Source organism: Neoarius graeffei, chromosome 4 (genome assembly GCF_027579695.1).
Source record: "Neoarius graeffei isolate fNeoGra1 chromosome 4, fNeoGra1.pri, whole genome shotgun sequence".
NCBI lineage: Eukaryota > Metazoa > Chordata > Actinopteri > Siluriformes > Ariidae > Neoarius > Neoarius graeffei.
This window is the reverse complement of record NC_083572.1, coordinates 84,992,424-85,014,590: the sequence shown is the minus strand read 5'-3', so window position 1 is coordinate 85,014,590 and position 22,167 is coordinate 84,992,424. Positions and strand designations below refer to the sequence as shown.

Here is a 22,167-nt window from a genome sequence, read left to right as displayed (position 1 = left end):
ACCGTATAGTGCAGGGGTACTCAAACTCAAAAGGTCCACTCACCAAATTTCCAATCTGTCCAGGGTCCGGAATAGTGATGATTTTAATTCCAAAATTAGAACTCCGAACAATAAAGGCAGTAAATCCACAAAAAAACATTTATTGAACTATGCACAAAATATGATATGTTCTGTCCATATCAGTGTGAAAGGTGACACCTTTTTTGTGCCACCAGTTCCTTAAACTTGGGCATGAAAGGTGTGAGGGCCAGGCATGGACACTGGTGTAAATGTTCATTAGTGAGTGTGCTCCTGTATTTGTTCTTCAACATATTCATAGTTGAAAAGGCAGACTCGCAACAGTATGTTGAAGGGAACATGGTGAGAATTTGAAGGGCCATTTCCTGCAAGACAGGGACACCTGCTCCAGGGACCATCTTAGTCCAAAAGGTGGCAGGGTCATAGACAGATTCCTGCAGTGCAAGGTTTTCCTGAAGCTCAATCAGCTCTGATTGAAGGGAAGCAGCACTAGCCCATGGGCAGACCTTCAGGGCTTCAGTTGAGAATTCCGTGATATTTTTTTTAACCAGGAATGGATTTTCAGTGCACAGTAAGACTTGTTTTCCTAAAGTGAAATCTCCAAAGCGAGTTTCAAAATTTTCAATCAATTTGTCCAGGAATTCAGCATAATTGTGATGGTGTCTTCCTGAAGCTTGACTGTTCAGTTTTGGGAAGTGAAGCAGGCCCTCCTCCTGTTTGTCACTTTTGAATATTTCCAGTTTCCTTTGAAAAGCACGGATAGCTGACATGAGGTTACACACTGTGTTATTTTTGCCCTGGAGCTTCAAATTCACGGGCGGCACGGTGGTGTAGTGGTTAGCGCTGTCGCCTCACAGCAAGAAGGTCCGGGTTCGATCCCCGTGGCCGGCGAGGGCCTTTCTGTGCGGAGTTTGCATGTTCTCCCCGTGTCCGCGTGGGTTTCCTCCGGGTGCTCCGGTTTCCCCCACAGTCCAAAGACATGCAGGTTAGGTTAACTTGTGACTCTAAATTGACCGTAGGTGTGAATGTGAGTGTGAATGGTTGTCTGTGTCTATGTGTCAGCCCTGTGATGACCTGGCGACTCGTCCAGGGTGTACCCCGCCTTTCGCCCGTAGTCAGCTGGGATAGGCTCCAGCTTGCCTGCGACCCTGTAGAAGGATAAAGCGGCTAGAGAGATAATGAGCTTCAAATTCAGATCATTGAGGTGGCAAGTAATGTCAGAGAGAAATGCAGCAATTTCCATTTTTTCATGGTTTTGCAGGAATTCCACAAATTGTTTTGCTTTTGGACTCTTCTGATCCAACAGAAACATTTCTAGCGCTTTCCGTAGTGTCCAAAACCGCTCCAGTACTTTGCCTTTACTAAGCCACCTGACATTGTTGTGAAGAAGCAAATCATTAAATTCTGCATTAACCTCTGTGAGGAACGACCACAGCAAGCGATGCTGCAGAGCAGATGATGCCCTCAAAAAATTGACAAGTCTCATTACTGCTGTCATGACTTCTGAATACTTCTCTCCAAGGTTGGCACACAAAACCATCTGATGAATGACACGGCGGTATGCTATGAGGTCAGGGTGATGAGCTTTTAAGCGGGACACTAATCCCCTGTCTCTCCCAGTCATACTTGGGGCTCCATCAGTAGCAGTTGAAACAACATGCTTCAGGTCTATCTCTCTGACTCTCAACATCTCCATCACTGCTTCATCCCCTCTTGTGTGCCCATCAAGGGTTGTGAGGCCTAACACATATTCAAAGAATTCCCCCTTCTCTTTAAAAAATCTGACAAACACCAGAAGTTGGGCATTATCTGTGGATTCATCCAAAGCCAATGATGTGCATTTAGCCTTTTTAACAGCAGATTCCATTTGGTCCAGTTTGGTCCATTTTGATTTATTTTTTGTATGATGTCATCTCTTTGATTTCCCTCAAACAGAGCGATTGCTACTTCATTCATGCACTCCTTCACGATTTCCGTGTCAGTGAATGTTTTTTTTGTGTGCTTCCTTAAGACCCATGCCACTCGCAGTGAGGCTTCAGTTGCACGCTCCTGTTGTGTGGCTGACCTGACTATCACGCTGCATGTTGCTTGGTATGATGCTTGCATTTGGCTTATCTTTCTGGTCCTTACCTCGGAGTTTTGTGGGTAATTCTGCTCGAAGTGGCCATGTTTTGTTTCGTAATGACGTTTCACGTTTCCACTTTTGACAAGGGCAACTGTCTCATTGCAAATTAAACACATTGGTTTCGTGCTCCCCGCAGGCAGCACAAATGCATATTTGTCGGTCCACTCTAACTTAAATTCACGATTTTCGGAATCCACCCTTCACTTTTTGTCATGTTTGGAGCACGCCATGATTTTTGCTTGCTAAACAAACAGGTACCGTTCGCAAATTTGCCCATGTTGTAGTGAATGGTGACCTGCGTGATCCACAGACAACGGTGGGGAAAAACACTCGCAGAGCTCGCGGTGACACTGAGTTGTCATAGTAATGTTGTTATACACATCTGCTGATTGGACATTGGATTGGGCACGAGGTAAATACATGATCGGAATCGCATCCAGTAGAGGAAAAAAGATAGATATAGCGCGTAATCACGCGCCAATGAAATCTCGCTTGGATCACTATTATGAAATTAGAATACTGAATTTTGTCTTGGTCCAAATTTCATTGCGTTTGGGTCCGGATCCGGACTGGAGTCCGCCTATTGAGTACCCCTGGTATAGTGTATGTGTTGGAGTACATTTTTCATTCATCTATTTCTAACCATCTTCAGGAAGCACTTTATCGTGGTGATCCAGAGCCAATCTTACGAACATTGGGCACAAAGTAGGAGTGGAGTTACTAAATTATTACTTAGTTTAATAACTTTTGAAATTATTTAATTCAAACACTCAGAAATGTTTGCACTTCCTGCCTGTTTGTAATAAAAGATCATCAGGCTCTTGGTACAGCTTTTGCCAATTTTATTCTCATCTCATTATCTCTAGCCGCTTTATCCTGTTCTACAGGGTCGCAGGCAAGCTGGAGCCTGTCCCAGCTGACTACGGGCGAAAGGCGGGGTACACCCTGGACAAGTCGCCAGGTCATCACAGGGCTGACACATAGAGACACAGACAACCATTCACACTCACATTCACACCTACGGTCAATTTAGAGTCACCAGTTAACCTAACCTGCATGTCTTTGGACTGTGGGGGAAACCAGAGCACCCGGAGGAAACCCACGCGGACACGGGGAGAACATGCAAACTCCGCACAGAAAGGCCCTCGCCGGCCACGGGGCTCGAACCCAGACCTTCTTGCTGTGAGGCGACAGCGCTAACCACTACACCACCGTGCCGCCCTCAATTTTATTCTAATTAATTATTTGATGGCATTCATTTATAAGACTGATGAAGTTGATAAAGTTCAACTTTTGTTTTAAGCCACTGGAATATCGCTTTTCTAGAACAATTCTGAAAGAAAAAAAACCAACAACTTTATGAACGTTTTACCAAATCACAGTAAACTATTCTCATTCTGGTTTCTTGCTGTTTGAAGAATGAGCCTTCGTGTTGATTCATGGGTGATCTCTGGCCGTTTGGAGAATTTGGTCACGAGGCAATGTTCAGAGAGACACTTAATCCCTACAGCACTTTAAAGGGGCTTTTAACTTCTGTGGCACTCTCGTGTAATTATAATCAGTCCTTTAACTCACAGTTACTGCTGGACAGATGCAGGACAGTTGCTGCTAGACATTTTAGGCAGATGAAGGAGATCTGCATCCAGAGTCTGTGTGCCATCTATCGGAGACAGCAGGAATGTCTGCCCAGTAAGTAGGGCAAATAGAGTGGGTGGAGACTGGCGATATCAAAGATCATTATCTCACCCTTCACTTATGACCGACACAATGGTGTTGAATCATTGCTACAGTTTTTACTTTTGCAAACATTTCATTATATTTAATCAATCATTGACTTATGCTGTAGATGCTTTAAGTATCTTCTAAGTTATTATTCATGCTATTGGTGAAATGTAAACATGTTAACAAAATGGAGGATTTAGGAAAATTTGGATGTTTGCAACTTTGCAGTTCTTTCGTATTCAGGAGTTTAGGATTCTTACATTTGCAGTTACATTTAAAATCAAATTGTTCAGGATTTAGCACATGCCTTTCCATTGTTTTCTTTTGGTAAGATATGAAAACACAAGGGCAAATACAGACCAATGTCAAATTAAAGGGATTTTTTTTCTAGTATGGTGTGCGCCCTCTAGGTGGCACTGTGGTGCAGTGGTTAGCATTGTCGCATCACAGCAAGAAGGTTCTGGGTCCGAGGCCACCTCCAGGTGCTCCGGTTTCCCTCACAGTCCAAAGACGTGCAGGTTAGGTTAATTGGTGGCTCTAAAGGGAATGTGAATGGTCGTTTGTCTCTGTGTGTCGGCCCTGTGATGACCTGGCGACTTGTCCAGGGTGTACCCCGCCTCTTGCCCATAGTCAGCTGGGATAGGCTCCAGCTTGCCTGCAACCCTGCACAGCAGTGATTCCCAACCACTGTGCTGCGGCACATTAGTGTGCCATGAGAGATCATCAGGTGTACCGTGGGAAATTATCCAATTTCACTTAATTGTTCCAAAAATTATTATTTATTTACTGCAGATAATTTGTCTTCGTTCGTTCATGCCAGCGACGTATAGTGACAGGCAGAACAATTAAATACTCTTCCACTAGATGGCAGCAGGTAGCTAATTAACCTGTGTATCTACCTGTTGCCATTCAAACAATAGAATTAGTAATGCTTCGGGTCTGACAGCAGTGATAGCGATGGATAAACATTTGAAAAGAAAAAGTGCACAAGCCAAACTGGGTCCTGGAGAAAATTCTGACCCAGATAAAGGCCCTAGTATGAGCAGAGGTCAGAAGAAAGCAAAAAAGGTGATTTTCCACAACCTATCTATGCGAGCTGGGCTTTTCAAGCATGACTGCTATAAAAACTAAAAAAAAAAAGGAGAGAGACTCAGAGTTGTTGAGGAAGATCTTCGTGTTTGTCTTTCTTCAATTCCTGCAAGTACAGTATATCAGCTTTGTGTTCAACTAAACAGGCCCAGGTTTCACACTGAGTAAATAAATTGAGACTAGATGATCATTATATTTCATTATATGTACACTTTTTGTGACATTTCTGTTTGGTGGTGTGCCTTGGGATTTTCTGAATGTAAAATATGTGCCGTGGCTCAAGAAAGGTTGGGAAACACTGCTGTACAGGATAAGCGGCTACAGATAATGGATGGTATGGTGTGCGCCCACTGGGTGGCACTGTGGTGCAATGATTAGCACTGTCTCCTCACAGCAAGAAGATTCTGGGTTCAAGGCCACTTCTGGGTGCTCCGGTTTCCCCCACAGTCCAAAGACATGCATTTAGGCTAATTGGCTACTCGAAATTGTCCATGACCAAAAGCAGTGCAGCTGGCGAGCCAGCTGTACTTACTTGGCCAAGAAACCCTAGGAAAGGGACCCAACCCAGAACACACTGGACGGGCGAAAAAGAAGAATATGAGCCCACTTGTCCCCTTAAATGAATGCATCATTGGAGATCAATTCAAAGTTCTTCTGACTGATCACCTTTTATCTTATAATGAAACGTTTCTATCCTAATGGGAGTGGTCTCTGACAAAATGACATCCATCCATCAGACACAAGGGCTCACTGAATGAGGATGAAATTGATGTAAATCCTACGCTATGGCCTTCGTAGTCACCAGATCTCAACTCAGTTGAACACATACAGGAAATTTTTGGAGTGATGCATTGGACAGTGTTCTCTACCACCACCATCAAAACACTGGCGAAGGGAATATGTTTGAGAATAATTTTGTTGATCATCTTTAATACAGTCCCAGAGATGTATTGAATCTATGCCAAGTACTGAAGCTGCCCTGGCAGCACCATGGAATCCCAACACCTTACCACTTTAAACACTGGTTTTTGTTTTGTTTTTTTATAATGTTGGTTGTCTGTTCATGAATGCAAGTACAGCAGGACAGCATTTAATGCTTCCTAAATGATTAAAAATCATTTCAGTTCAAAATAAAATAATTGTATAAGGGTTACATAAATATTTATATGAATTATTAAAATGTCTGGCTTCCTTGAGTTTTGTGACATTTCGAATAACGGCGTTCACAAACAAAACAGCGAAATATTTTTCTTTGTTTGTTTATTTATTTTTAGCTCAAATTACATGCAATTTCTGTGACATTTCCTGGTTTAACTGCGTGGAACAAGCGGAAAGCCTCTCTCTCTAAGAATGACGAACATTTAACAAGTGTGGCTTCTGTCCACCGTGTGCAGTGAACACACACAGAGCAGTGGGCAGCCACACTAAAGCGCCTGGGGAGCAGTCAGGGGTCAGGTACCTTGCTCAAGGGCACTTCAGCCCAAGGCCGCCCCATGTTAACCTGACCTGCATGTCTTTGGACTGTGGGGGAAACCGGAGCACCTGGAGGAAACCCACGCAGACATGGGGAGAACATGCAAACTCCATACAGAAAGGCCCTCGCCAGCCGCTGGGCTCGAACCCGGAACCTTCTTGCTGTGAGGCGACTGTGCCGCCCATTAGGCCATGGCTTCCCCCATTCCCCCACATATATACTCTCTCCGATCTTAGGGAATAATGTCTTTATTGTGTTTGGGAACTGTGTTGCTTCCTGAAGCCTTCAGTTCCCAATGAGGTTCAAATGAGTACAGTGGATTCAGCAGGAAACACTGCGGAGAGAAATCAGATGTAATGACCAATATGAAACAGCAGGTGGCAGACATCATGGACTTTTAAACACTCAGACCTAGGCTTGTCGGATTTTTCCTTGTGAATCTAATCACGCTGAAATAAACCGAGGCGTCTATCAGATAGATAGACAGAGTGGCCATTTCACTCCTCTGCTGCAGGTTTTATTTCCCTACTTGTGCTGTTTCAGTGCAACATCCATTTATTCACTTGCAAGTAAAAACAAGTTTGTTGTTTTGCATCTTTTAATGTGATTTCAGCAGTTCTTTCTTTCTTATTTGTTTGTTTTGCATCCGTTTATCTATCTATCCATCCATCCATCCATCCATTATCTCTAGCCGCTTTATCCTGTTCTACAGGGTCGAAGGCAAGCTGGAGCCTATCCCAGCTGACTACGGGCGAAAGGCGGGGTACACCCTGGACAAGTCGCCAGGTCATCACAGGGCTGACACATAGACACAGACAACCATTCACACTCACATTCACACCTACGGTCAATTTAGAGTCACCAGTTAACCTAACCTGCATGTCTTTGGACTGTGGGGGAAACCGGAGCACCCGGAGGAAACCCACACAGACACGGGGAGAACATGCAAACTCCACACAGAAAGGCCCTCGCCAGCCACGGGGCTCGAACCCGGACCTTCTTGCTGTGAGGCGACAGCGCTAACCACAACACCACCGTGCTTCCTCACAAAAGTTTCATATTTTAAATTTTTCAAAGTAGTCACTGTTCACCTTGATGACGCTTTGCACACTATTGGTGTTCTCTTAACCAGCTTCACTTGGAACGCTTTTCAATTAATAGGTGCCTCGTCGAAAGTTAATTAGTGCAATTTCATGCCTTCTTAATGTGTTTGAGATTAAACAGTAAATAATAAAAATGCAGTAAATACCCCTATTGCACAACTGTAGTAATCCGTATGTATTATGTGAAGAAGCGCTCAACTAAGTAAAGAGAAACGACCTCCATCATTACTTTAAGACATGAAGTGACTGTTTTTATTAATTAAAAAAGAAAAACGATTGAATTCGAAGGGGTGTCCAAACTTTTGACTGGTACTGTGTATTCATTAAATACAATACAAAGACCAGATGTTTACTGTTCAAACTGATGATCTTTTGTTTTCTGTAAATTTATACTCATTCTGAATTTGATGCGTGCTTCGTTCTTCTTGCGGCCGCTCCTGTTTGGGGTCGCCACAGCAGCTCATCATTACATTACATTACATGACTGGCATTTCGCAGATGCTCTTATCCAGAGCGACGTACAACATACCCAGAGCAGCCTGGGGAGCAGTTGGGGGTTAGGTGCCTTGCTCAAGGCCACTTCAGCCATTCCTGCTGGTCCAGGGAATCAAACCAGCAACCTTTTGGTCCCAAATCTACTTTTCTAACGGGGCTCAACATTAAGGACTGCCCGATTGCCCGGGGAAAGTAAAACATGCATTCTGGCAAGTGGGATATGTCCCCGACATGCCCGACTGGGCAAGTTGGAATGAGCATACTGTATATTATGAACTAGCACCACAAAAATTAGGCTTTTTGATCTTTTATTTCAGTTCCTAAAATCGTCCCTCACTACATATCCGCCATTATGTCTTGGCTGTTTTCTTCATCTCGGTTTCATTTACTGCTTTGCAAGTTATTTTATATACCCCCACTGTTGTAGTATGCTACGCGTACTGTTTATAGACCCCTTGTGCATGACGTCACGCATCACGTGATAATTACAGCTGGGGTCAGACAGACACCGTCTTTCAGACAAGCGAGGCTTAATCTGTCTTCAGTATGGTTAATTTTTGCGCTGTTTTTGCTTGTTCAAACAGAGAAATAGATAAAAGGCATTACCGTCTCTCCGCTATTAAGAAAAATGTTAACAAATAGAAGCAAATGCTTCAAGAACAATGAGGAAACGAGTGGTTAAAGAATACAACAAGAGCAGCGAAACCTGAAAACTCCACAGAAATTCACGATTGTATTTAAAATGTATTTTACAAAAACAGAAAGTCGGAAGTGAGGATGGAAGCGTTTGCTGAAGAATCTCATTATATTGTTTTTCTGTTGGCATTCGAGTTAGCTCCTTCATGAAAGTGTTTGATTTTCTTATAGGTGAAGCCGCTTCCTTATTCGACACAGAAAACCCAGATTGATTTCAAACAACTCGGGCATAAAAAAAAATCAACAAAGAGTGACATGAGTGATAAATCCTGAAAGAACAGAACAGATTAAGAGCAGAGAGAGCTGGAGCTTTGTTTCTGTTATCAGAGGAACCCAGTCCTGTGCAAAATATTTATCTCATCTCATTATCTGTAGCCGCTTTATCCTGTTCTACAGGGTCGCAGGCAAGCTGGAGCCTATCCCAGCTGACTACGGGCGAAAGGCGGGGTACACCCTGGACAAGTCGCCAGGTCATCACAGGGCTGACACATAGACACAGACAACCATTCACACTCACATTCACACCTACGGTCAATTTAGAGTCACCAGTTAACCTAACCTGCATGTCTTTGGACTGTGGGGGAAACCGGAGCACCCGGAGGAAACCCACGCGGACACGGGGAGAACATGCAAACTCCGCACAGAAAGGCCCTCGCCGGCCACGGGGCTCGAACCCGGACCTTCTTGCTGTGAGGTGACAGCGCTAACCACTACACCACCGTGCCGCCTGCAGGAAAAACTATTTTGGATAAAATTGTTATTGTTTGTTACAAGTAAAAAGTAATCAATAACCAAACTTCAACTCCATGTGTGATCTTCATTTTCTGTTGCAATTCACAACTATTCTATGATTTTCTTAAAAAAACAATACAGGGAGTGCAGAATTATTAGGCAAGTTGTATTTTTGAGGATTAGTTTTATTATTGAAAAACAACTATGTTCTTGATGAACCCAAAAGACTCATAAATATCAAAGCTGAGTATTTTTGGAAGTTGGAGTAGGGCTTTCTTAGTTTTAGCTATCTTAGGAGGATATCTGTGTGTGCAGGTGACTATAACTGTGCATAATTATTAGGCAACTTAACAAAAAACAAACATATACCCATTTCACTCATTTATTTTCACCAGGGAAACCAATATAACAACTCAACATTCACTAATATACATTGCTGGCATTCAAAACAAAAAAAACAAAACAAATCAGTGACTAATATAGCCGCCTTTCTTTACAAGGACACTCAAAAGCCTGCCATCCATGGATTCGGTCAGTGTTTTGATCTGTTTGCGATCAGCATTGCGTGCAGCAGCAACCACAGCCTCCCAGACACTGTTCAGAGATGTGTACTGTTTCCCCTCCTTGTAGATCTCACATTTGATGAGGGACCACAGGTTTTCTATGGGGTTCAGATCAGGTGAACAAGGAGGCCACGTCATTAATCTTTCTTCCTTTAGACCCTTTCTGGCCAGCCATGCTGTGGAGTACTTGGATGCGTGTGATGGAGCATTGTCCTGCATGAAAATCATGTTTTTCTTGAAGGATGCTGACTTCTTCCTGTACCACTGCTTGAAGAAGGTGTCTTCCAAAAACTGACAATAGGACTGGGAGTTGAGCTTGACGCCATCCTCAACCCGAAAAGGTCCCACAAGCTCATCTTTGATGATACCAGCCCATACCAGTACCCCACCTCCACCTTGCTGGCGTCTGAGTCGGACTGGAGCTCTCTGCCCTTTGCTGATCCAGCCACGAGCCCATCCATCTGGCCCATCAAGACTCACTCTCATTTCATCTGTCCATAAGACCTTAGAAAAATCAGTCTTGTGATACTTCTTGGCCCAGTCTTGACGTTTCATCTTGTGTGTCTTGTTCAGTGGTGGTCGTTTTTCAGCCTTTGTTACCTTGGCCGTGTTCCTGAGTATTGCACACCTTGTGCTTTTTGACACTCCAGTGATGTTGCAGCTCTGAAATATGGCAAAACTGGTGGCGAGTGGCATCTTGGCAGCTTCATGCTTGACTTTCCTCAGTTCACGGGCAGTTAGTTTGCGCCTTTTTTTTCAACGCGCTTCTTGCGACCCTGTTGACTATTTTGAATGAAGCGCTTGATTGTTCGATGGTCATGCTTCAAAAGCTGGGCAATTTTAAGAGTGCTCCATCCCTTTGCAATATATGTCACTATTTTTGACTTTTCTGAGTCCGTCAAATCCCTCTTCTGACCCATTTTGCCAAAGGAAAGGAAGTTGCCTAATAATTTTGCACACCTGATATAGGGTGTTGATGTCATTAGACCACACCCCTTTTCATTACAGAGATGCACATCACCTGGTATGCTTAATTGGTAGGAGGCTTTCAAGCCTATGCAGCTTGGAGTAGGCCAACATGCATAGAGAGGGTAATGTGGTCAACATACTCATTTGCCTAATAATTCTGCACTCCCTGTAGTACTCACAAAATGGGGGGAGTGATACTATTGGGGGGGCAAATAGAAATTAACCCCCACTTGCCCCCCAGGGCAAGTGGGTTTAAAAGTTAATGTCGAGCCCTGTCTAACCATTAGGCCATGGCTTCCCCCAAATCAGAAATCATGATATTTGATTTGGTGTAGATTTTTACACCGGATGCCCTTCTTGATGCAACCCTCCCCAATCTTTCCAGGCTTAGGACCAGCACTAAGTATACACAGTGGCTGGGTATTTTTTGCCTAATCTTTGACTTGTGGCAGGAAGCCAGAGCCCCCAGAGGAAACAAGGACAACATGCAAACTCCACACAGAACCCGGAACCTTCTTGCTGTGAGGCGACGGTGCTAACCACTGCACCACCAGGCCGCCTCTGTGCCTTGTCAAAAGTTAATTAGTGGAATTTCTTGCCTTCTTAACGTGTTTGAGATCAAACGGTAAATAATAAATAAAAATGCAGTAAATGGCTCTATTCCACACTGTAGTAATCCATTCTGCAATCCATTCTGTCAAGAACCGCTGAACTAAGTAATGCGAAACGACATCCATCATTACTTCAGAACTCAGAACTCATTTATTTGGATCTTCAACAAACATACATAAAGCATAAAAAAAGCAAAAATACTTGAAATGGGAAATATGAGAGATCCAGGGGACCTACATTAAGGTAATAAAAATAAAACCGCTATCATGCAGGCCACCATAGGCTCCCTGCAGGAACATAAAATATTTGTAGTTAACTTTTTTTAAATGTTCATAATATGATGTTTAGGTTTGTGATAAAATTCACATTTGACTTATCTTGATAAATTTACACATAGCAATGTCACTTTTGAACAATCTTACATATATAACATACTTAAGCATTATATATAGTAATAGGCATGCAGTCAGTGGTGTACAAACAATATTATTTTATATATATGAAGAACATCTATCTGGAACATATTACAGCTCACACTATAGTTCTGAATGATATGGCGTTTAACATATGAAGAGAACCCTTGAAGACTGTGTATGAACCTTTTCTAGAATGATTTTTGTTGTGGATTTAATAGTTTGAGGTAGATCATATCTAACACATTTTTCAGCAAATTTGTGTTTAGTTCTTGGTTGATAAATTTGACTTGATGAGCGTGTATTATGGGGCGGCACAGTGGTGTAGTGGTTAGCGCTGTCGCCTCACAGCAAGAAGGTCCGGGTTCGAGCCCCGGGGCCGGCGAGGGCCTTTCTGTGCGGAGTTTGCATGTTCTCCCCGTGTCCGCGTGGGTTTCCTCCGGGTGCTCCGGTTTCCCCCACAGTCCAAAGACATGCAGGTTAGGTTAACTGGTGACTCTAAATTGACCGTAGGTGTGAATGTGAGTGTGAATGGTTGTCTGTGTCTATGTGTCAGCCCTGTGATGACCTGGCGACTTGTCCAGGGTGTACCCCGCCTTTCGCCCGTAGTCAGCTGGGATAGGCTCCAGCTTGCCTGCGACCCTGTAGAACAGGATAAAGCGGTTAGAGATAATGAGATGAGATGAGAACTCAAATTCAAGCCCCTTACAATATGAAATATCGTATAATATGAAAAATAACATTCAGTATAACTGAACTGATTCTAATATTAAAAGTCCCAATTCAAAACATTTATCATTGAAAAACATTTGATGTTTTGATATGCAAGTATTATGTGTATTATCAAGTATTATTATGTATATTATGTATTATCTATTAATAGTGTGTGTGTGAACATGTGTATAGAGAGACATTAAATGTCCTCATTACTGTACATTCATCATCAGATGAGTCTGAATGGTCCATGAAAAATGGTCTTCGTGACCTGAGGCTTCCAGCAGGCCATAAGTTGATAGCTGGGGCGGATCAACTTCTTTCCAATCACGTGAACGTTTCTAAACAGCAGCTCCATCCTCTCCAGCTCAGCCGACTTCATGACAGCCAGGGACTGAAAGCAATGCTGTCCTGTAGTGACCAGCTGTCTTCGCCTGTTTTGATGTTCTAGTACCGATGTGTGCATTTGACTTTTCGTGGTCCTTTATAGTTTTGAGTTTAAAATTACTATCTTTGCCAGACTTTCTACAGTCTTCGCAGTGCATTTGTATTTTCGATTTTGCTATGAACTAGCCAATCTGGGCAGCATGGTGGTGTAGTGGTTAGCGCTGTCGCCTCACAGCAAGAAGGTCCGGGTTCGAGCCCCGTGGCTGGCGAGGGCCTTTCTGTGTGGAGTTTGCATGTTCTCCGTGTCTGCATGGGTTTCCTCCGGGTGCTCCGGTTTCCCCCACAGTCCAAAGACATGCAGGTTAGGTTAACTGGTGACTCTAAATTGACCGTAGGTGTGAATGTGAGTGTGAATGGTTGTCTGTGTCTATGTGTCAGCCCTGTGATGACCTGGCGACTTGTCCAGGGTGTACCCCGTCTTTCGCCCGTAGTCAGCTGGGATAGGCTCCAGCTTGCCTGCGACCCTGTAGAACAGGATAAAGCGGCTACAGATAATGAGATGAGATGAGAACTCTTGTGTGATGTGTAATTCACCCCTCTCATTTAAATAGGTCAAATTTTTTAAAATAGGTGATTTTAAAATGCTGCTCCGGCCCTGCTCATCTCTGCCCCTTTTTTCCTGAGCAGCAGGGTTTGAAACTCCAGCTATATGCCGCCACATAGTGCGCTTGTCAGTCGTCAGCAACTTTGTTGCTTCGTTCATTAACCGCAGGTTACCGTATCATTGATTTTTATCTGAGCCGTTAACGAATGTTCTGAACAATTCTAACATGTTGTCAGAATGTTTATGCAGGTGCTCATGGGAGTTGTAGGCGCGTAATATTACATTGCAATGTGTTTATTATATCAGATGCCTTCAGAGAAAACTACAATTAAAATATATTGTCATACCACAGAATAAACCACCCGCCAAAGTGGCTAGTGAGACTAACACTACGTTCAGACTGCAACCTGAAACGACCCATATCCGATTTGTTGTGAAATCCGATTTTTTTGTTAGGCCGTTCACATTACCAATTATATGAGACTTGTATGCGATCTCCAATATGAACGGAAAACGACCCAAAAGTGTCCCGCATGCGCAAATTGACACGTAATAAGCCCATCTACGTAATACGTAAACAAAAAAAAAGCGCACTCTTCAAGTTTGCAAGTAAAGCATGGAGATGAGGCGAGACCTGGCGATGTGGTTTTTGTAGCAGCGGCAGAACTCGCACAATAATCTGATTAATGTGGGCAGCAGACTAATGAGACCGAAGGTGTCAAATTACTGGAAATTTCCAGAGCAATCTTATAATCTTGTAATACAGGATGGTTTAAGTTATAAATCAGTTATAGAAACTGTTTTATTTAATCAGGCTAACAGATAAACATCCAGGTCCCTACCAAATCCACCATTAGCTTGATCAGTTCTATAAAAGTCTATTTAAATTCTGAAAACTGTCCAAATGTTGTTGTTTTCCACCAAAGAGGCGGGATTAGCCAACGCAGAATAGTGACGTTTGTCTCTTGTTGATGACGTGTAGGTCGCATGAATGCGACCTGTCCGGTCAGACTGCAGTCGCATGTGAAAATATCGGATATGCATCGGAATTAGGACCACATATCCAAGCGGCCTGGGTCGCATGTGAAAAAAATCGGATCTGTGTCGTTCAGATTGTCAATAACAAATCGGATACAGGTCGCATATGGGCAAAAAAATCGGATATGGGTCGTTTCAGGGTGCAGTCTGAACGTAGTCTAAAGTTATTACCCGCCAAAGCCGAATTTTACCCGCATTTGGCGGGTGGGCGGGTGCTAATGTACCGGTAAAGCCCTGGTCTTCAAATTCAGTCAGATCCGATCTTAAAATCAACAGACACGCGTTCCACTGACAGCTTTTCTTCTTCATCGATTTCGATCAGTGAATTTAGACTTGCAGTCTTTGACGGGTTTAGATTTTTTGAAAACAGAAGATGGCAGCATAGCACCAGAAAGACATCGTTTTTGCTGTCTGTCGTCTGTACTGTCATGCTTGTATGTGAGCATGTGTGTTGGTTATGTATGCTCTGCTGCATCATTCCCTTGTATACACCCAGACACGGCCACTACCGACCTTAGGTTTGGCATTGTTCTTTATTCAGCAGTCTCTCTCTCTCTCTCTCTCTCTCTCTCTGCATATAGGAGTGAATTTATACACCAACACACAAACCCAGTCAGTGACCTTACCACAGATATGAAGGATTACACAAACCTATAGAAACCTGGACATATCTGGAAACGTGCTTTTGGTATCACCAGCCCACAAACACGCCCACTGGGATGAGTCCGGCCAAAAAGGGAACGGAGGTAAGAGAGGGGGGAGGGGACGTAAACACAGACAGCATCTGTTATTGCAGAGAAAATGGTGGATAAATCGAGTCTGCTTAATTGCTTCCTTGTCTGCTTGCTTAATGAAGGAAACATTATGACTGATGAGAAGGTGGATGATCTGGACGGACGGACGGACAAAGAAGTAGAGAGGGATTGTAGGATGAAATGGGAGGGAGAGAGATGTTCACATGGACTAGAACTCGAGTATTCTGTAAACAGCCAGGTACAAAAAAAGTCTGGAATGAGGAACGAACTAACTGACAACAGTTATCTTTTAATGCGTAACCATTAACGATTAGTTCAGTTATACAGTATGTAGAAGCCATGGCTCAAAGGTTAGAGAAGCAGATTTGGGCCCAAAAGGTTGCCGGTTCAATTCCCTGCACCAACAGGAATGGCTGAAGTGGCCTTGAGAAAGGCACCTAACCCCCAACTGCTCCCCAGGCTGCTCCGGGTACGTTGTATGTTACTCGGGATAAGAGCGTCTGCTAAATACCTGTAATGTCATGTAAGATAGTTTGAAGTGGTGGCGTTTTGTTTGAGTGGCTTCACTTTGCCACTTTTGACTAGAGGCATGGACTCTGAACAGATGCGACACATCTGTTTTGAATTTGATGCGGTAATAATTGCATTATTCTCTTCATCTTTAGCTCGCCAGCCGTAGGGCGATGACCTGCTGCTATCATATGGCGTCCATCTGTTTGTCCACAATTCACAAAAATTGCTACTCCTCACAGAGTTTTCATTGGATTTTGATTGTTTTGTTTGGAAGATCTAATTGTTCTCATGAAGAGGAACTTGGCTAATTATAAACAGGTCTGGTTTCTCATGGTACGGCAGTGTGAGCTACTGCGTCGCTGATGCTCTGGTTTAAAGAACAGACCGTCCATCCATTATCCAAAACCGTTTATCCTGTGCAGGGTCGCAGGCAAGCTGGAGCCTATCCCAGTTGACTGTGGGTGAGAGGCGGGGTACACCCTGGACAAGTCGCCAGGTCATCACAAGGCTGACACATAGAGACAAACAACCGTTCATACTCACGGTCAATTTAGAGCCACCCGTTAACCTAACCTGCATGTCTTTGGACTGTGGGGGAAACCGGAGCACCCGGTGGAAACCCACGCGGACACGGGGAGAACATGCAAACTCCATACAGAGAGGCCCTCGCCGGCCGCTGGGCTCGAACCCGGACCTTCTTGCTGTGAGGCGACAGCGCTAACCACTACACCACCGTGCCGCCCAAGAACAGGCCAGATAGGGTAAATAAGATGAAAAACATGTGACAAGTCTTCCCTTTCTGTGCTAACATCTCTAGCCCTGTAGCTAGTCCCTGGTCTGATGACATGCCTTCAGCTAAATAATGTACATAAATGCATAAGACACAAAAGCGAATCTGTTAAGCCTAGGTCACAACCGGACATATGATTTTTTGGCCGTGCGATTTTTGGCGTTTCCCAAATCGCTGCGTTTTTTTTTTTTTGTTGTTCGTGGAGAAAGACGCACGTTGGCCGTAAGTTTGTCTTGCAACCTGAAAAAAACGTAAGCGCCCGTAGAGTTTGTTTGACATGACAAAGAACCTCTGCGGCCGGTCTACGGCTCGAAAATCAGCACGTCACACGCGCGCCCTCCGTGCATTTTTTGCACGTAGACCGGCCGTAGGAGCACGTACGGCCGGTTGTGACCGAGGCTTTACAGAAGCCGAACTGGTTCATGTTTAGAAAACTAGGTACTGAACTTCAGCTAGCTTTTTTTTCCTACACTGATCATTTCTGATCGTCTCATCTCATCTCATTATCTCTAGCCGCTTTATCCTGTTCTACAGGGTCGCAGGCAAGCTGGAGCCTATCCCAGCTGACTACGGGCGAAAGGCGGGGTACACCCTGGACAAGTCGCCAGGTCATCACAGGGCTGACACATAGACACAGACAACCATTCACACTCACATTCACACCTACGGCCAATTTAGAGTCACCAGTTAACCTAACCTGCATGTCTTTGGACTGTGGGGGAAACCGGAGCACCCGGAGGAAACCCACGCGGACACGGGGAGAACATGCAAACTCCACACAGAAAGGCCCTCGCCGGCCACGGGGCTCGAACCCGGACCTTCTTGCTGTGAGGCGACAGCGCTAACCACTACACCACCGTGCCGCCCTCCTGTAAATCTAATGACTTAAAACCAATATGATCATGGTAGCATCGATGTGATGAAGGCGGCATCAAAATATTTTGCTGATTTTCATCGAATATCGTATCATTCCCTGAAAATGTGACCGTGAATGGATTTTTAGGAGTCATCTCTTCCAAGTCTTGACGATGGATTGAAGACGATCAAATTGTACAACCAAGATCTCCACACCCTTTCGAGATTAGTGAACATACTGTATATGAGCTCCACCTCCTCATGTTCAATCAATCACCTTCCTTTCTCATTGTCTCTCCTCCCTGTGTGTTCTCCTCTCCTCTCCTCCTTACGTGACCCTCCATCTCTGTCGTCTGTACTGACTCCTCCTACAGTGGCGTGAGCGTCCAATCAATGTGATGTCGGATTGATGATTGTTATCGAAGCACAGAGCGAGTTAGAAGGCTGGAAAGAGGAAGAAAGTGAGAAGAGACGGAGAGTGAAAGGCTCAGCATGGACTGCCAGTGGATCCTGAGAAAATGAGGTGCATAGTCTAGGGGTTTAAGATGCTTGATGAGGTTCAGGACCGAGCCGCTGCATCTGCTGGAGTGAAAAGGAGGTCGGTCAGGAAGAAAGAGCACTTGGAACATGGACAGGCGTCTTTCAGTTCACTTCATTAATCCCATTCTGTTCTGTTCTGTTCTGGCAGGAGCTGGCACCATAATGAAGTGCGTGTGTGTGTGTGTTTAGGTGCATGTGTGTATTCCCAGTGAGGGTGCTGAGAGAAGCTGTGAGCTCTGTGCTGCGTGACGTACGATAGCGCCTCGGGGATTGGCTGTGACATCAGCAAACCTCCCTCCCTCCCTCCCTCTCTCTAGCACCCTCCTTCCCTCTTTAGCTCCCTTCCCCTCTCTGCCTGGTTTGCTTTTTTCCTCCTCCCTTTGAGCATCCTATGAAAGCCGCAGTGACTAGCAGCAGCATCCATGGCCTAAACACGCACGGCCGAGCATTAGGCAGGCGACAGCCGCTGGGAATCTCTTGAGTGCGGCCGTAGCGCGCCGTCCGTCTTACTCTCCATCTGCTAACCAGGGGCTTCTCCCCCTCCTTCTGTCGTTGCAGGTTCCTTGGAGATAGAGGAATGCAAATCTGCAATCATGATGGAAGGTAAGCGTTGTATCTGCTTATGCTTCATTTATTTATTTCTCTCTCTCTATCTCTCCGTCACCCCTTTTTGTCTCTCACTGTATGTTCAGCTTTGAGAGTGTGAGGTGGCTTTAAATGGCATAACCTCTCTGGCTATTTTGAGCGGCTTGCCATTCTGGTGTCTTGCATATCATTCTCGGTAAAGAGCAGAGGCTCCTGGCTATCTTAAACACACACACACACACACACACACACACACACGCATGCACATTTTAGCAGGGATAATTGCTGTTTTCCCCCCTTGTTTCTCCTCTCACCCCCTTCCTTGGCTTGGTGTGGTAAAGGATTATTTGGATTTCACAGTTGCAGCTTATGTGCCCAGCTGGCTGGGTTAAAATTCTCTTTGTATCAGGAGTTTATTTCACAAATGCGCACCCACGCACACGCTAACGTACACATACTCACTCCCTCACTCCCTCACATGCATTGATCATACAATAGAACAGAACGTTACTGTACGGTAATAGCACGTTTGTGCAGGTCTCTCTCTCTCTCTCTCTCTGTCTTTTCCTTCTCCCAGAGAAAGTGTGTTCATGTTTGTCCATTTATGCTTGCAAATGTGTGTGTCGCTGTCAGTGTGTACCATCAGCTGTATATTTGGGAGTGGAATGGAGGTTGGCTGGTTCCACGTGCGATGACGGAGGGTTTATGTAATTCCCCGATAAGAAGACGGATTTAAAACAGTGCATCCTATGAGATCAATACCAATTGTGGATGCAATTTTTGTTCCGTTTTAGGTTCTATAGCGTGCCATGTATTTCTTCTCCCATTTGGTCTGTTTGTACACGGCGCAGCTTTGAATGTGTAATGTATTAACATGTTACATGTGCACACACTAAGGCAGATTCCTTGTATGTGTAACAGACCTGGCAAATGGACCTGATTCTGTTAACGTATTAGACAAAGAAGCGCATTTTCGCATATTTCTTTCACCTTTCAGTTGTTCCTCAGTGTCATATAACTTACTATGGAGGTAGGTATTTTATTGGCGCAAGGATTTATTTGTGTGTCCGCCAAGGATTTTATTATCTCGGAGGTGTGCGCTTAATTGGCTGCCCCATTAATCTCGTGAATATTTCCAAATGTGATGTAACTATGTGGTTAGAGTCTCATCTCATCTCATTATCTCTAGCCGCTTTATCCTTCTACAGGGTCGCAGGCGAGCTGGAGCCTATCCCAGCTGACTACGGGCGAAAGGCGGGGTACACCCTGGACAAGTCGCCAGGTCATCACAGGGCTGACACATAGACACAGACAACCATTCACACTCACATTCACACCTACGGTCAATTTAGAGTCACCAGTTAACCTAACCTGCATGTCTTTGGACTGTGGGGGAAACCGGAGCACCCGGAGGAAACCCACGCGGACACGGGGAGAACATGCAAACTCCGCACAGAAAGGCCCTCGCCGGCCACGGGGCTCGAACCCAGGACCTTCTTGCTGTGAGGCGACAGCGCTAACCACTACACCACCGTGCCGCCCTGTGGTTAGAGTATTAAATAATTTAATACAAGCCTTTTCCTTAGTTGTGTGTGTGTGTGTGTGTGCAGGCAGAACATATAGACCACCATCCTCCCAACGCTAGCCATGTTATTCATTTATGTTCTGTCTGTCCTGATATAACTTGTGTGTGTGTGTGTGTGTGTGTGTGCGCGCGCGCGCGAGTCCACCGAGGTGTTAGATAACAGCACAGGAGCAGAAAGCGACAGTAACAGGGACCACATCCAGATAACTGCATGACATGAAGCTGAATATTGCTTAGCGTGCCTAGCACAGGCTTAGCAGTGTTTCCTGGATTACCTGGGGGTGTAAAATAGGAAGCTAATCCACTCTTCCTAGTGCTTTCTAAATTCTGAACCCTGTGTGTCTGTGTGAGAGAATAAGGTGACTTGAGTGATCTCAGGTTTCTAACGGGCCTGTGGTTTCTTTCTTGGCAGAGACGCTGCAGCTAGGTCAGGTCCTACTGAGCAAAACGCAGTGAGGAAGATCAGAGTTTTTTTTTTTAAAGCACAATTCTTACAGGGATGTCATAGTAGAGAATCAGATTTTGAATTAGAAAATAAAATTCTTGAAAGCTTTGATTAGCCTAATTTACCTTGTAAACTTGTGTCTGCTTTAAATCCAACATGGACAATATCCTTGTTTAAGCCAGCGATTGTTATGTCTGTGTCATATTAATTCAATTTAAAAAACTGTGTTTAATATTGCTGAGATAGGCTCCAGAGCCACACTAGTCAGGATAAAGTGATTACCGAAGATGAATGAATAAACTGAATGACGTTAGTACTGGGCGGCACGGTGGTGTAGTGGTTGGCGCTGTCGCCTCACAGCAAGAAGGTCCGGGTTCGAGCCCCGTGGCCGGCGAGGGCCTTTCTGTGCGGAGTTTGCATGTTCTCCCCGTGTCCGCGTGGGTGTCCTCCGGGTGCTCCGGTTTCCCCCACAGTCCAAAGACATGCAGGTTAGGTTAACTGGTGACTCTAAATTGAGCGTAGGTGTGAATGTGAGTGTGAATGGTTGTCTGTGTCTATTTGTCAGCCCTGTGATGACCTGGCGACTTGTCCAGGGTGTACCCCGCCTTTCGCCCGTAGTCAGCTGGGATAGGCTTGCCCACGACCGTGCACAGGATAAGCGGTTACGGATAATGGATGGATGGACATTATTCCTGAAGAAAGGAAACCATGGCTGTAACTTAAAGGGAAATGCTGCCTATTTTCCCAGCATGATTTGCTTGCTGGGGTGTTTCAAAGTCATTACATTTACATTACATTTCATTACAGGCATTTAGCAGATGCTCTTATCCAGAGCCAGTGTTGTAGTCAAGCCAGTAAACCTCAAGTCCGAGTCCAGTTTCGAGTCCCCAGTGTTCAAGTCTAAGTCAAGTCCAAGTCATTTAATGAAAATTTTTCGAGTCGAGGCCGAGAACGAGACTCCACCCGCACCATTTGACGCTGGCTGTTGCTGCTTTTATGTGAAACCGTCTCTGCTACTGTGTCAGACTAACGTTACTGCTCGACTGCCACATTTTAGTTAATAGACTACAGATAAAAAGCTTGTTCATCGCTCAGCAAGCCCCGCCCACTATCAACAGGGCAAATAACATGAGAGAGGGTTAAAGGCCAATTTATGCTGATAACCCAGTCCTCGCAGATGGCGTCGCTGATGGCGTCTGCGTAGCCCCCCCCCACCTTCGCAGACACTCTGCGTGCACCTCCCAAAAATTGTGACCACCGCAGAAGCCTCGCAGACAGCGTCGCAGACAAGAGGGCTCTGATTGGTCCACTCTACATCCGCTGTACACGCACTTCCGCTTCCCTA

At 44.8% G+C, this 22,167-nt stretch overlaps 1 protein-coding gene across 17 annotated transcripts in view; it reads left to right on the top strand.

Moving 5' to 3' along the window:
• sgip1a (SH3GL interacting endocytic adaptor 1a) overlaps nucleotides 1-22,167 on the top strand; it is a 237,199-nt gene that overhangs the window by 36,499 nt on the left and 178,533 nt on the right. For 15 of the 17 annotated variants that reach the window (XM_060919895.1, XM_060919890.1, XM_060919891.1 and 12 more), the window contains exon 2: nucleotides 18,766-18,810. In XM_060919895.1, coding sequence (XP_060775878.1) covers nucleotides 18,801-18,810 — 10 coding nt within the window. In that variant the 5' untranslated portion in view covers nucleotides 18,766-18,800. Of the gene's footprint in view, nucleotides 1-15,385; nucleotides 15,501-18,171; nucleotides 18,191-18,765; nucleotides 18,811-22,167 lie in introns of those variants that run through there. The other 2 variants (XM_060919892.1, XM_060919894.1) reach the window with 2 other exon arrangements.